This window comes from Ascaphus truei, chromosome 19, assembly GCF_040206685.1.
Source record: "Ascaphus truei isolate aAscTru1 chromosome 19, aAscTru1.hap1, whole genome shotgun sequence".
Taxonomy (NCBI): Eukaryota; Metazoa; Chordata; class Amphibia; order Anura; family Ascaphidae; genus Ascaphus; species Ascaphus truei.
Window position 1 is genome coordinate 10,666,117 of NC_134501.1, and position 13,542 is coordinate 10,679,658.

Genomic DNA, 13,542 nt, shown 5'->3' on the forward strand with positions numbered 1-13,542 from the left:
GACATAGGGGTTAGTGATGAATGTATTGCGCTCACGTGGAGTGCGTGGGACATAGAGGTTAGTGATGAATGTATTGCGCTCACGTTGAGTGCGTGGGACATAGGGGTTAGTGATGAATGTATTGCGCTCACGTGGAGTGCGTGGGACATAGTGGTTAGTGATGAATGTATTGCGCTCACGTGGAGTGCGTGGGACATAGCGGTTAGTGATTAATGTATTGCGCTCACGTGGAGTGCGTGGGACATAGGGGTTAGTGATGAATGTATTGCGCTCACGTGGGGTGCGTGGGACATAGGGGTTAGTGATGAATGTATTGCGATCACGTGGAGTGCGTGGGACATAGCGGTTAGTGATTAATGTATTGCGCTCACGTGGAGTGCGTGGGACATAGGGATTAGTGATGAATGTATTGCGCTCACGTGGAGTGCGTGGGACATAGGGGTTAGTGATGAATGTATTGCGCTCACGTGGAGTGCGTGGGACATAGGGGTTAGTGATGAATGTATTGCACTCACGTGGAGTGCGTGGGACATAGGGGTTAGTGATGAATGTATTGCGCTCACGTGGAGTGCGTGGGACATAGAGGTTAGTGACGAATGTAGTTCGCTCACATGGAGTGCGTGGGACATAGGGGTTAGTGATGAATGTATTGCGCTCACGTGGAGTGCGTGGGACATAGAGGTTAGTGATTAATGTATTGCGCTCACGTGGAGTGCGTGGGACATAGGGGTTAGTGATGAATGTATTGCGCTCACGTGGAGTGCGTGGGACATAGGGGTTAGTGATGAATGTATTGCGCTCACGTGGAGTGCGTGGGACATAGAGGTTAGTGATGAATGTATTGCGCTCACGTGGAGTGCGTGGGACATAGGGGTTAGTGATGAATGTATTGCGCTCACATGGAGTGCGTGGGACATAGCGGTTAGTGATGAATGTATTGCGCTCACATGGAGTGCGTGGGACATAAGGGTTAGTGATGAATGTATTGCGCTCAAGTGGAGTGCGTGGGACATAGAGGTTAGTGATGAATGTATTGCGCTCTCGTGGAGTGCGTGGGACATAGGGGTTAGTGATGAATGTATTGTGCTCACGTGGAGTGCGTGGGACATAGGGGTTAGTGATGAATGTATTGCGCTCACGTGGAGTGCGTGGGACATAGGGGTTAGTGATGAATGTATTGCGCTCACGTGGAGTGCGTGGGACATAGGGGTTAGTGATGAATGTATTGCGCTCACGTGGAGTGCGTGGGACATAGGGGTTAGGGATGAATGTATTGCGCTCACGTGGAGAGCGTGGGACATAGGGGTAAGTGATGAATGTATTGCGCTCTCGTGGAGTGGTGGGACATAGGGGTTAGTGATGAATGTATTGCACTCACGTGGAGTGCGTGGGACATAGGGTTAATGATGAATGTATTGCGCTCACATGGAGTGCGTGGGACATAGAGGTTAGAGATGAATGTATTGCGCTCACGTGGAGTGCGTGGGACATAGGGGTTAGTGATGAATGTATTGCGCTCACGTGGAGTGCGTGGGACATAGAGGTTAGTGATGAATGTATTGCGCTCACGTGGAGTGCGTGGGACATAGAGGTTAGTGATGAATGTATTGCGCTCACGTGGAGTGCGTGGGACATAGAGGTTAGTGATGAATGTATTGCGCTCACGTGGAGTGCGTGGGACATAGGGGTTAGTGATGATTGCGCTCACGTGGAGTGCGTGGGGCATAGCGTTAGTGATGAATGTAGTTCGCTCACATGGAGTGCGTGGGACATAGGGGTTAGTGATGAATGTATTGCGCTCACGTGGAGTGCGTGGGACATAGGGGTTAGTGATGAATGTATTGCGCTCACGTGGAGTGCGTGGGACATAGGGGTTAGTGATGAATGTATTGCGCTCTCGTGGAGTGCGTGGGACATAGGGGTTAGTGATGAATGTATTGCGCTCACATGGAGTGCGTGGGACATAGGGGTTAGTGATGAATGTATTGCGCTCTCGTGGAGTGCGTGGGACATAGGGGTTAGTGATGAATGTATTGCGCTCACGTGGAGTGCGTGGGACATAGGGTTAATGATGAATGTATTGCGCTCACATGGAGTGCTTGGGACATAGAGGTTAGTGATGAATGTATTGCGCTCACGTGGAGTGCGTGGGACATAGGGGTTAGTGATGAATGTATTGCGCTCACAAGGAGTGCGTGGGACATAGAGGTTAGTGATGAATGTATTGCGCTCACGTGGAGTGCGTGGGACATAGAGGTTAGTGATGAATGTATTGCGCTCACGTGGAGTGCGTGGGACATAGAGGTTAGTGATGAATGTATTGCGCTCACGTGGAGTGCGTGGGACATAGAGGTTAGTGATGAATGTATTGCGCTCACGTGGAGTGCGTGGGACATAGGGGTTAGTGATGAATGTATTGCGCTCACATGGAGTGCGTGGGACATAGGGGTTAGTGATGAATGTATTGCGCTCACGTGGAGTGCGTGGGACATAGGGGTTAGTGATGAATGTATTGCACTCACGTGGAGTGCGTGGGACATAGAGGTTAGTGATGAATGTATTGCACTCACGTGGAGTGCGTGGGACATAGAGGTTAGTGATGAATGTATTGCGCTCACGTGGAGTGCGTGGGACATAGGGGTTAGTGATGAATGTATTGCGCTCACGTGGAGTGCGTGGGACATAGAGGTTAGTGACGAATGTAGTTCGCTCACATGGAGTGCGTGGGACATAGGGGTTAGTGATGAATGTATTGCGCTCACGTGGAGTTCGTGGGACATAGAGGTTAGTGATGAATGTATTGCGCTCACGTTGAGTGCGTGGGACATAGGGGTTAGTGATGAATGTATTGCGCTCACGTGGAGTGCGTGGGACATAGGGGTTAGTGATGAATGTATTGCGCTCACGTGGAGTGCGTGGGACATAGGGGTTAGTGATGAATGTATTGCGCTCACGTGGAGTGCGTGGGACATAGGGGTTAGTGATGAATGTATTGCGCTCACGTGGAGTGCGTGGGACATAGCGGTTAGTGATTAATGTATTGCACTCACGTGGAGTGCGTGGGACATAGGGGTTAGTGATGAATGTATTGCGCTCACGTGGAGTGCGTGGGACATAGGGGTTAGTGATGAATGTATTGCGCTCACGTGGAGTGCGTGGGACATAGCGGTTAGTGATTAATGTATTGCGCTCACGTGGAGTGCGTGGGACATAGGGATTAGTGATGAATGTATTGCGCTCACGTGGAGTGCGTGGGACATAGGGGTTAGTGATGAATGTATTGCGCTCACGTGGAGTGCGTCAGACATAGGGGTTAGTGATGAATGTATTGCACTCACGTGGAGTGCGTGAGACATAGGGGTTAGTGATGAATGTATTGCACTCACGTGGAGTGCGTGGGACATAGGCGTTAGTGATGAATGTATTGCACTCACGTGGAGTGCGTGGGACATAGAGGTTAGTGATGAATGTATTGCACTCACGTGCAGTGCGTGGGACATAGAGGTTAGTGATGAATGTATTGCGCTCATGTGGAGTGCGTGGGACATAGGGGTTAGTGATGAATGTATTGCGCTCACGTGGAGTGCGTGGGACATAGAGGTTAGTGACGAATGTAGTTCGCTCACATGGAGTGCGTGGGACATAGGGGTTAGTGATGAATGTATTGCGCTCACGTGGAGTGCGTGGGACATAGAGGTTAGTGATGAATGTATTGCGCTCACGTGGAGTGCGTGGGACATAGGGGTTAGTGATGAATGTATTGCGCTCACGTGGAGTGCGTGGGACATAGGGGTTAGTGATGAATGTATTGCGCTCACGTGGAGTGCGTGGGGCATAGGGGTTAGTGATGAATGTATTGCGCTCACGTGGAGTGCGTGGGACATAGGGGTTAGTGATGAATGTATTGCGCTCACGTGGAGTGCGTGGGGCATAGGGGTTAGTGATTAATGTATTGCGCTCACGTGGAGTGCGTGGGGCATAGAGGTTAGTGATGAATGTATTGCGCTCACGTGGAGTGCGTGGGACATAGGGGTTAGTGATGAATGTGTTGCGCTCACGTGGAGTGCGTGGGATATAGGGGTTAGTGATGAATGTATTGCGCTCACGTGGAGTGCGTGGGACATAGGGGTTAGTGATGAATGTATTGCGCTCACGTGGAGTGCGTGGGACATAGGGGTTAGTGATGAATGTATTGTGCTCACGTGGAGTGCGTGGGACATGGGGGTTAGTGATGAATGTATTGCGCTCACGTGGAGTGCGTGGGATATAGGGGTTAGTGATGAATGTATTGCGCTCACATGGAGTGCGTGGGACATAGGGGTTAGTGATGAATGTATTGCGCTCACGAGGAGTGCGTGGGACATAGAGGTTAGTGATGAATGTAGTTCGCTCACATGGAGTGCGTGGGACATAGGGGTTAGTGATGAATGTATTGCGCTCACGTGGAGTGCGTGGGACATAGGGGTTAGTGATGAATGTATTGCGCTCACGTGGAGTGCGTGGGACATAGGGGTTAGTGATGAATGTATTGCGCTCACGTGGATTGCGTGGGACATAGAGGTTAGTGATGAATGTATTGCGCTCACGTGGAGTGCGTAGGACATAGGGGTTAGTGATGAATGTATTGCGCTCACGTGGAGTGAGTGGGACATAGGGGTTAGTGATGAATGTATTGCGCTCACGTGGAGTGCGTGGGACATAGGGGTTAGTGATGAATGTATTGCGCTCACGTGGATTGCGTGGGACATAGGGGTTAGTGATTAATGTATTGCGCTCACGTGGAGTGCGTAGGACATAGGGGTTAGTGATGAATGTATTGCACTCACGTGGAGTGCGTGGGACATAGGAGTTAGTGAGGAATGTTTTGCGCTCACGTGGAGTGCGTGGGACATAGGGGTTAGTGATGAATGTATTGCGCTACGTGGAGTGCGTGGGACATAGGAGTTAGTGAGGAATGTTTTGCGCTCACGTGGAGTGCGTGGGACATAGGGGTTAGTGATGAATGTATTGTGCTCACGTGGAGTGCGTGGGACATAGGGGTTAGTGATGAATGTATTGCGCTCACGTGGAGTGCGTGGGACATAGGGGTTAGTAAGTAAATTCTGGTGAGGAATCCCAGCAAATCCAAAGTTGATCCTTACTCCCACTGACACAAACGAAAGAAAATGGGAAAAAACACTAATTGTGTAATATATCCCAAACTGTATTAGAACATACAAAGTGTGGGCAATTGCACTCACTTTCACATATGGTATAATTATAAAGCTTTGGATTTGCTGGGATTCCTGACCAGAATTTAATCATTAACCCCTATGTCCCACGCACTCCACGTGAGCGCAATACATTCATCACTAACACCTATATGCCACGCACTCCACGTGAGCGCAATACATTCATCACTAACCCCTATGTCCCACGCACTCCATGTGAGCGCAATACATTCATCACTAACCCCTATGTCCCACGCACTCCACGTGAGCGCAATACATTCATCACTAACCTCTATGTCCCACGCACTCCACGTGAGCGCAATACATTCATCACTAACCTCTATGTCCCACGCACTCCACGTGAGCGCAATACATTCATCACTAACCTCTATGTCCCACGCACTCCACGTGAGCGCAATACATTCATCACTAACCTCTATGTCCACGCACTCCTTGTGAGCGCAATACATTCATCACTAACCCCTATGTCCCACGCACTCCACGTGAGCGCAATACATTCATCACTAACCCCTATGTCCCACGCACTCCACGTGAGCACAATACATTCATCACTAACCCCTATATCCCACGCACTCCACGTGAGCACAATACATTCATCACTAACCCCTATGTCCCACGCACTCCATGTGAGCACAATACATTCATCACTAACCCCTATGTCCCACGCACTCCACGTGAGCGCAATACATTCATCACTAACCCCTATGTCCCACGCACTCCACGTGAGCACAATACATTCATCACTAACCCCTATGTCCCACTCACTCCATGTGAGCGAACTACATTCATCACTAACCCCTATGTCCCACGCACTCCACGTGAGCACAATACATTCATCACTAACCCCTATATCCCACGCACTCCACGTGAGCGCAATACATTCATCACTAACCCCTATGTCCCACGCACTCCATGTGAGCGAACTACATTCATCACTAACCTCTATGTCCCACGAACTCCACGTGAGCGCAATACTTTCATCACTAACCCCTATGTCCAACGCACTCCACGTGAGCGCAATACATTCATCACTAACCCCTATGTCCCACGCACTCCACGTGAGCGCAATACATTCATCACTAACCCCTATGTCCCACGCACTCCACGTGAGCGCAATACATTCATCACTAACCCCTATGTCCCACGCACTCCACGTGAGCGCAATACATTCATCACTAACCCCTATGTCCCACGCACTCCACGTGAGCGCAATACATTCATCACTAACCCCTATGTCCCACGCACTCCACGTGAGCGCAATACATTCATCACTAACCCCTATGTCCCACGCACACCACGTGAGCGCAATACATTCATCACTAACCCCTATGTCCCACGCACACCACGTGAGCGCAATACATTCATCACTAACCCCTATGTCCCACGCACTCCACGTGAGCGCAATACATTCATCACTAACCCCTATGTCCCACGCACTCCCCGTGAGCGCAATACATTCATCACTAACCCCTATGTCCCACGCACTCCACGTGAGCGCAATACATTCATCACTAACCCCTATGTCCCACGCACTCCACGTGAGCGCAATACATTCATCACTAACCCCTATGTCCCACGCACTCCACGTGAGCGCAATACATTCATCACTAACCCCTATGTCCCACGCACTCCACGTGAGCGCAATACATTCATCACTAACCCCTATGTCCCACGCACTCCACGTGAGCGCAATACATTCATCACTAACCCCTATGTCCCACGCACTCCACGTGAGCGCAATACATTCATCACTAACCCCTATGTCCCACGCACTCCACGTGAGCGCAATACATTCATCACTAACCCCTATGTCCCACGCACTCCACGTGAGCGCAATACATTCATCACTAACCCCTATGTCCCACGCACTCCACGTGAGCACAATACATTCATCACTAACCCCTATGTCCCACGCACTCCACGTGAGCACAATACATTCATCACTAACCCCTATGTCCCACGCACTCGTGAGCGCAATACATTCATCACTAACCCCTATGTCCCACGCACTCCACATGAGCGCAATACATTCATCACTAACCCCTATGTCCCACGCACTCCACGTGAGCGCAATACATTCATCACTAACCCCTATGTCCCACGCACTCCACGTGAGCGCAATACATTCATCACTAACCCCTATGTCCCACGCATTCCACGTGAGCGCAATACATTCATCACTAACCCCTATGTCCCACGCACACCACGTGAGCGCAATACATTCATCACTAACCCCTATGTCCCACGCACTCCACGTGAGCGCAATACATTCATCACTAACCCCTATGTCCCACGCACTCCACGTGAGCGCAATACATTCATCACTAACCCCTATGTCCCACGCACTCGTGAGCGCAATACATTCATCACTAACCCCTATGTCCCACGCACTCCACGTGAGCGCAATACATTAATCACTAACCCCTATGTCCCACGCACTCCACGTGAGCGCAATACATTCATCACTAACCCCTATGTCCCACGCACTCCACGTGAGCGCAATACATTCATCACTAACCCCTATGTCCCACGCACTCCACGTGAGCGCAATACATTCATCACTAACCCCTATGTCCCACGCATTCCACGTGAGCGCAATACATTCATCACTAACCCCTATGTCCCACGCACTCCACGTGAGCGCAATACATTCATCACTAACCCCTATGTCCCACGCACACCACGTGAGCGCAATACATTCATCACTAACCCCTATGTCCCACGCACTCCACGTGAGCGCAATACATTCATCACTAACCCCTATGTCCCACGCACTCGTGAGCGCAATACATTCATCACTAACCCCTATGTCCCACGCACTCCACGTGAGCGCAATACATTAATCACTAACCCCTATGTCCCACGCACTCCACGTGAGCGCAATACATTCATCACTAACCCCTATGTCCCACGCACTCCACGTGAGCACAATACATTCATCACTAACCCCTATGTCCCACGCACACAACGTGAGCGCAATACATTCATCACTAACCCCTATGTCCCACGCACTCCACGTGAGCGCAATACATTCATCACTAACCTCTATGTCCCACGCACTCCACGTGAGCGCAATACATTCATCACTAACCTCTATGTCCCACGCACTCCACGTGAGCGCAATACATTCATCACTAACCCCTATGTCCCACGCACTCCATGTGAGCACAATACATTAATCACTAACCCCTATGTCCCACGCACTCCACGTGAGCGCAATACATTCATCACTAACCCCTATGTCCCACGGACTCCACGTGAGCGCAATATATTCATCACTAACCCCTATGTCCCACGCACTCCACGTGAGCGCAATACATTCATCACTAACCCCTATGTCCCACGCACTCCACGTGAGCGCAATACATTCCTCACTAACCCCTATGTCCCACGCACTCCACGTGAGCGCAATACATTCATCACCAACCCCTATGTCCCATGCACTCCACGTGAGCGCAATACATTCATCACTAACCCATGTATCACGCACTCCACGTGAGCGCAATACATTCATCACTAACCCCTATGTCCCACGCACTCCACGTGAGCGCAATACATTCATCACTAACCCCTATGTCCCACGCACTCCACGTGAGCGCAATACATTCATCACTAAGATTTATAAAAGAATCCTCACAATTCTGCACAATTCTCTTTTCTTTTCCTGTCGCCTTGGGATTGCGCTGGCATTGTTGTGTTATAAGGATTTGTTTCTGACACGGGGGCGGTCTCTTTTCCAGCAGTAACCATTCATTATTGTAAGGAAAGGTTGCCAAGTCACGAATGTTCAGTTTGTTATATAACATAAAGATAGATTTAAGGTCGTATTTTATCACTTCTTAGAGCTCGTGTGTGTGTTGTATTTGCACAATGAGCTCACATTTTTTGTTTGTGGTCATTGGCCGTTTGTCATTGTTGTGTTAGGAATAAACCATACAAAAGTGTATTCATTTAGTATGAGTATATGTTATCCGGTTCCTCTGGCTAATGTCTTGTGTGTCTGTCTGTGGGTTCCCCTGATATAATGATATTCTGCTTGCAGGTTCTCCACTTGCCACAGGGACCGGGACCCTCCTTATTCATTTTATTGGTGTGAGTGATAATACCCTTTGTTGGCTCCTCAAGAGATTACATGTGAAATTTAATCAACGATCCCCCTTGTGTTTAATCTGTGTGTGTGTGTGCGCGAGAGGGGGGTAAGTGTGTGCGAGGGGAGTGTGTGTGGGAGGGGGGAGGGAGGGGGGGATGTGAGAGGGGAAGGGGGGATGTGAGAGGGGAGGGGGGGATGTGAGAGGGGAGGGGGAGTGTGTGAGAGGGGAGGGGAAGTGTGTGTGAGGACATTTTATTGGTGTGAGTGATAATACCCTTTGTTGGATCCTCAAGAGATTACATGTGAAATTTAAGCAACAATCCCCCTTGTGTTTAATGTGTGTGTGTGGGGGGGGGGGGGGAGTGTGTGTGTGTGTATGTGTGTGTGTGTGAGGGGGAGTGTGTGTATGTGTGTGTGAGGGGGGAGTGTGTGTGTGTGTGTGTGTGTGTGTGTGAGGGGGAGTGTGTGTGTGTGTGTGTGTGTGAGGGGGAGTGTGTGTGAGGGGGGAGTGTGTGTGTGCGAGAGGGGGGAAGTGTGGGGGGGGATGTAAGAAGGAGGAGGGGTGAGAGGGAAGGGGGGGATGTGAGAGGGGAGGGAGAGTGTGTGAGAGGGGAGGGGGAGTGTGTGTGAGGACATTTTATTGGTGTGAATGATAATGCCCGTTGTTGGATCCTCAATAGATTACATGTGAAACCTAAAGCAGCAATCCCTCGTGTTTAATGTGTGTGTGATAGAGAGGGGGAGTGTGTCTGTGAGGGGGGAGTGTGTGTGTGAGAGAGAGGGGGAGTGTGTCTGTGAGGGGGGAGTGTGTGTGTGTGTGTGAGAGAGAGGGGGCGTGTGTTTGCGAGAGGAGTGTGTGAGAGGGAGGGGAAGTCTGTGAGGTGTGTGTGAGAAGGGGGAGTGTTTCTCTGTGTGTACATGAGGGGGGGTGTATACTCTGTGTGGGCGAGGGGGGTTGTATACTGTGTGTGGGAGAGAGAGGGGGAGTGTGTATACTGTGTGTGGGAGAGAGAGGGGAAGTGTGTATACTGTGTGTAGGAGAGAGAGGGGGAGTGTGCATACTGTGTGTGGGAGAGAGAGGGGGAGTGTGTATACTGTGTGTGTGTGTGTGGGAGAGAGAGGGGGAGTGTGTATACTGTGTGTGGGAGAGAGAGGGGGAGTGTGCATACTGTGTGTGGGAGAGAGAGGGGGAGTGTGTGTGTGTGTGTGTGGGAGAGAGAGGGGGAGTGTGTATACTATGTGTGTGTGTGTGGGAGAGGGGGTGTGTCTCATGTCCCTGACCTGTCAGTGTCACTGACTCTGTGACAGGGGGAGGGGAGGCACCCTCGGGTGCCAGTTTGCTGACCCGGTACACTCTGCTGGTTAGTACTGCTTGGCTAACCCCATTGCACTAAAGTTCAATCTCTGGACGGGTCCCTTGGTGCCATGAGCAGAGGGCGCCTGCAGCTCGTTCAGCAGCACCTGCAGGGTGCACAGGTAACCAGGGAGCGGAGCCAGAGCCTGGCACACCCCACCCAACTACTGACTGAGGGGAGGTGAGAGGGGGGCACTATTACAGTGAGGGGGGGAGTTAGAGGCAGGAAGGTGTCCCTTCACAGTGAGAGGGGGGGGGGTGAGAGGAAGGCACCCTTGCAGCGCGGGAGGGGGGGGGGAGTTAGAGGTAGGAAGGTGCCCCCTCACAGTGAGAGGGGGGGGGGTGAGAGGGAGGCACCCTTGCAGTGAGGGGGGGGTGAGAGGGAGGCACCCTTGCAGTGAGGGGCGGAGCTGGAGGCAGGAAGGTGTCCCTTCACAGTGAGAGGGGGGGGGTGAGAGGGAGGCACCCTTGCAGTGAGGGGGGGTGGGGTGGGAGGGAGGCACCCTTGCAGCGCGGGAGGGGGGGGGGAGATAGAGGTAGGAAGGCGCCCCCTCACAGTGAGAGGGGGGGGTGAGAGGGAGGCACCCTTGCAGTGAGGGGCGGAGCTAGAGGCAGGAAGGTGCCCCCTCACAGTGAGGAGGAGGAGGAGGTGAGAGGGGACACTCGTGAAGGGGAGGAAAGAGGTATGGGTGTGGGCACACTCATAGTAAGGGGGGGGGGGCGACAGGTCACAGGGGGCGCTCCATGTTGCACACCCTAAGCATCCGTGAACTGCAGCGCCCTCTTGGGACAGTTTGGTGTAAACCGGACCCAGGAAATCATAGCACCTCCGGCAGTGCCAAATCCTCAGCCACAGAGATGTGTGTGCAGGAATAGTGAGCAGTGTTAGTGCTGTGCGCAGGAATAGTGTGTAGTGTTAGTGCTGTGTGCAGGAATAGTGTGCTGTGCAATGTCAGTGCTGTGTGCAGGAAATGGAATAATGTGCTGTGTGTGCAGGAATAGTGTGCTATGTGTGCAGTGTCAGTGCTGTGTGCGCAGGAATAGTGAGCAGTGTTAGTGCTGTGTGCAGGAATAGTGTGCTATGTGTGCTGTGTGCAGGAATAGTGTGCTATGTGTGCAGTGTCAGTGCTGTGTGCGCAGGAATAGTGAGCAGTGTTAGTGCTGTGTGCAGGAATAGTGTGTAGTGTTAGTGCTGTGTGCAGGAATAGTGTGCTGTGCAATGTCAGTGCTGTGTGCAGGAATAGTGTGCTGTGCAATGTCAGTGCTGTGTGCAGGAAATGGAATAATGTGCTGTGTGCAGGAATAGTGTGCAGTGTCAATGCTGTGTGTGCAGGAATAGTGTGCAGTGTCAATGCTGTGTGCGCAGGAATAGTGTGCAGTGTCAGTGCTGTGTGCGCAGGAATAGTGTGCAGTGTCAGTGCTGTGTGTGCAGGAATAGTGTGCAGTGTCAATGCTGTGTGCGCAGGAATAGTGTGCAGTGTCAGTGCTGTGTGCGCAGGAATAGTGTGCAGTGTCAGTGCTGTGTGCGCAGGAATAGTGTGCAGTGTCAATGCTGTGTGTGCAGGAATAGTGTGCAGTGTCAGTGCTGTGTGCGCAGGAATAGTGTGTAGTGTCAGTGCTGTGTGCGCAGGAATAGTATGCAGTGGCAGTGCTGTGTGCAGGAATAGTGTGCAGTGTCAATGCTGTGTGTGCAGGAATAGTGTGCAGTGTCAATGCTGTGTGTGCAGGAATAGTGTGCAGTGTCAATGCTGTGTGCGCAGGAATAGTGTGCAGTGTCAGTGCTGTGTGCAGGAATAGTGTGCAGTGTCAGTGCTGTGTGCAGGAATAGTGTGCTGTGTGCGCAGGAATAGTGTGCAGTGTCAGTGCTGTGTGCGCAGGAATAGTGTGTAGTGTCAGTGCTGTGTGCACAGGAATAGTGTACAGTGTCAGTGCTGTGTGCAGGAATAGTGTGCTGTGTGCGCAGGAATAGTGTGCTGTGTGCAGTGTCAGTGCTGTGTGCGCAGGAATAGTGTGCAGTGTCAGTGCTGTGTGTAGGAATAGTGTGTAGTGTCAGTGCTGTGTGTGCAGGAATAGTGTGCTGTGTGCAGGAATAGTGTGCAGTGTCAGTGCTGTGTGCAGGAATAGTGTGCAGTGTCAGTGCTGTGTGCAGGAATAGTGTGCTGTGTGCGCAGGAGTAGTGTGTAGTGTCAGTGCAGTATGTAGTGTCAGTGCTGTGTGCAGGAATAGTGTGCAGTGTCAGTGCTGTGTGCGCAGGAATAGTGTATAGTGTCAGTGCTGTGTGCAGGAATAGTGTGCAGTGTCAGTGCTGTGTGCGCAGGAATAGTGTGCAGTGTCAGTGCTGTGTGCAGTGTCAGTGCTGTGTGTGCAGGAATAGTGTGTAGTGTCAGTGCTGTGTGTGCAGGAATAGTGTGTAGTGTCAGTGCTGTGTGCGCAAGAATAGTGTGCAGTGTCAGTGCTGTGTGCAGGAATAGTGTGTAGTGTCAGTACTGTGTGCGCAAGAATAGTGTGCAGTGTCAGTGCTGTGTGCAGGAATAGTGTGTGTGCTGTGTGCGCAGGAATAGTGTGCTGTGTGCGCATAGGGTGCAGTGTCAGTGCTGTGTGCGCAAGAATAGTGTGCAGTGTCAGTGCTGTGTGCAGTGTCAGTGCTGTGTGCAGGAATAGTGTGTGTGCTGTGTGCGCAGGAATAGTGTGCTGTGTGCGCAGGAATAGGGTGCAGTGTCAGTGCTGTGTGCAGGAATAGTGTGTGTGCTGTGTGCGCAGGAATAGTGTGCTGTGTGCGCAGGAATAGGGTGCAGTGTCAGTACTGTGCGCAGGAATAGGGTGTAGTGTCAGTGCTGTGTGCGCAGGAATAGGGTGCAGTGTCAGTA

General features: G+C 51.5%; 2 protein-coding genes across 2 annotated transcripts in view; one reads left to right on the forward strand and one right to left on the reverse strand.

Annotated features, from left to right (window-relative positions):
• Nucleotides 1-9,431, forward strand: part of LOC142470274 (cadherin-1-like) — a 28,642-nt gene extending 19,211 nt beyond the window's left edge. The window contains exon 12 of the mRNA XM_075577214.1: nucleotides 9,274-9,431. Coding sequence (XP_075433329.1) covers nucleotides 9,274-9,431 — 158 coding nt within the window. The remainder of the gene's footprint in view (nucleotides 1-9,273) is intronic.
• A 1,252-nt stretch (nucleotides 9,432-10,683) lies between these two features.
• Nucleotides 10,684-13,542, reverse strand: part of DRC4 (dynein regulatory complex subunit 4) — a 5,699-nt gene continuing 2,840 nt past the window's right edge. The window contains 1 exon segment of the mRNA XM_075577215.1: nucleotides 10,684-10,782. Within this exon segment, the coding sequence (XP_075433330.1) occupies nucleotides 10,684-10,782 (99 nt within the window).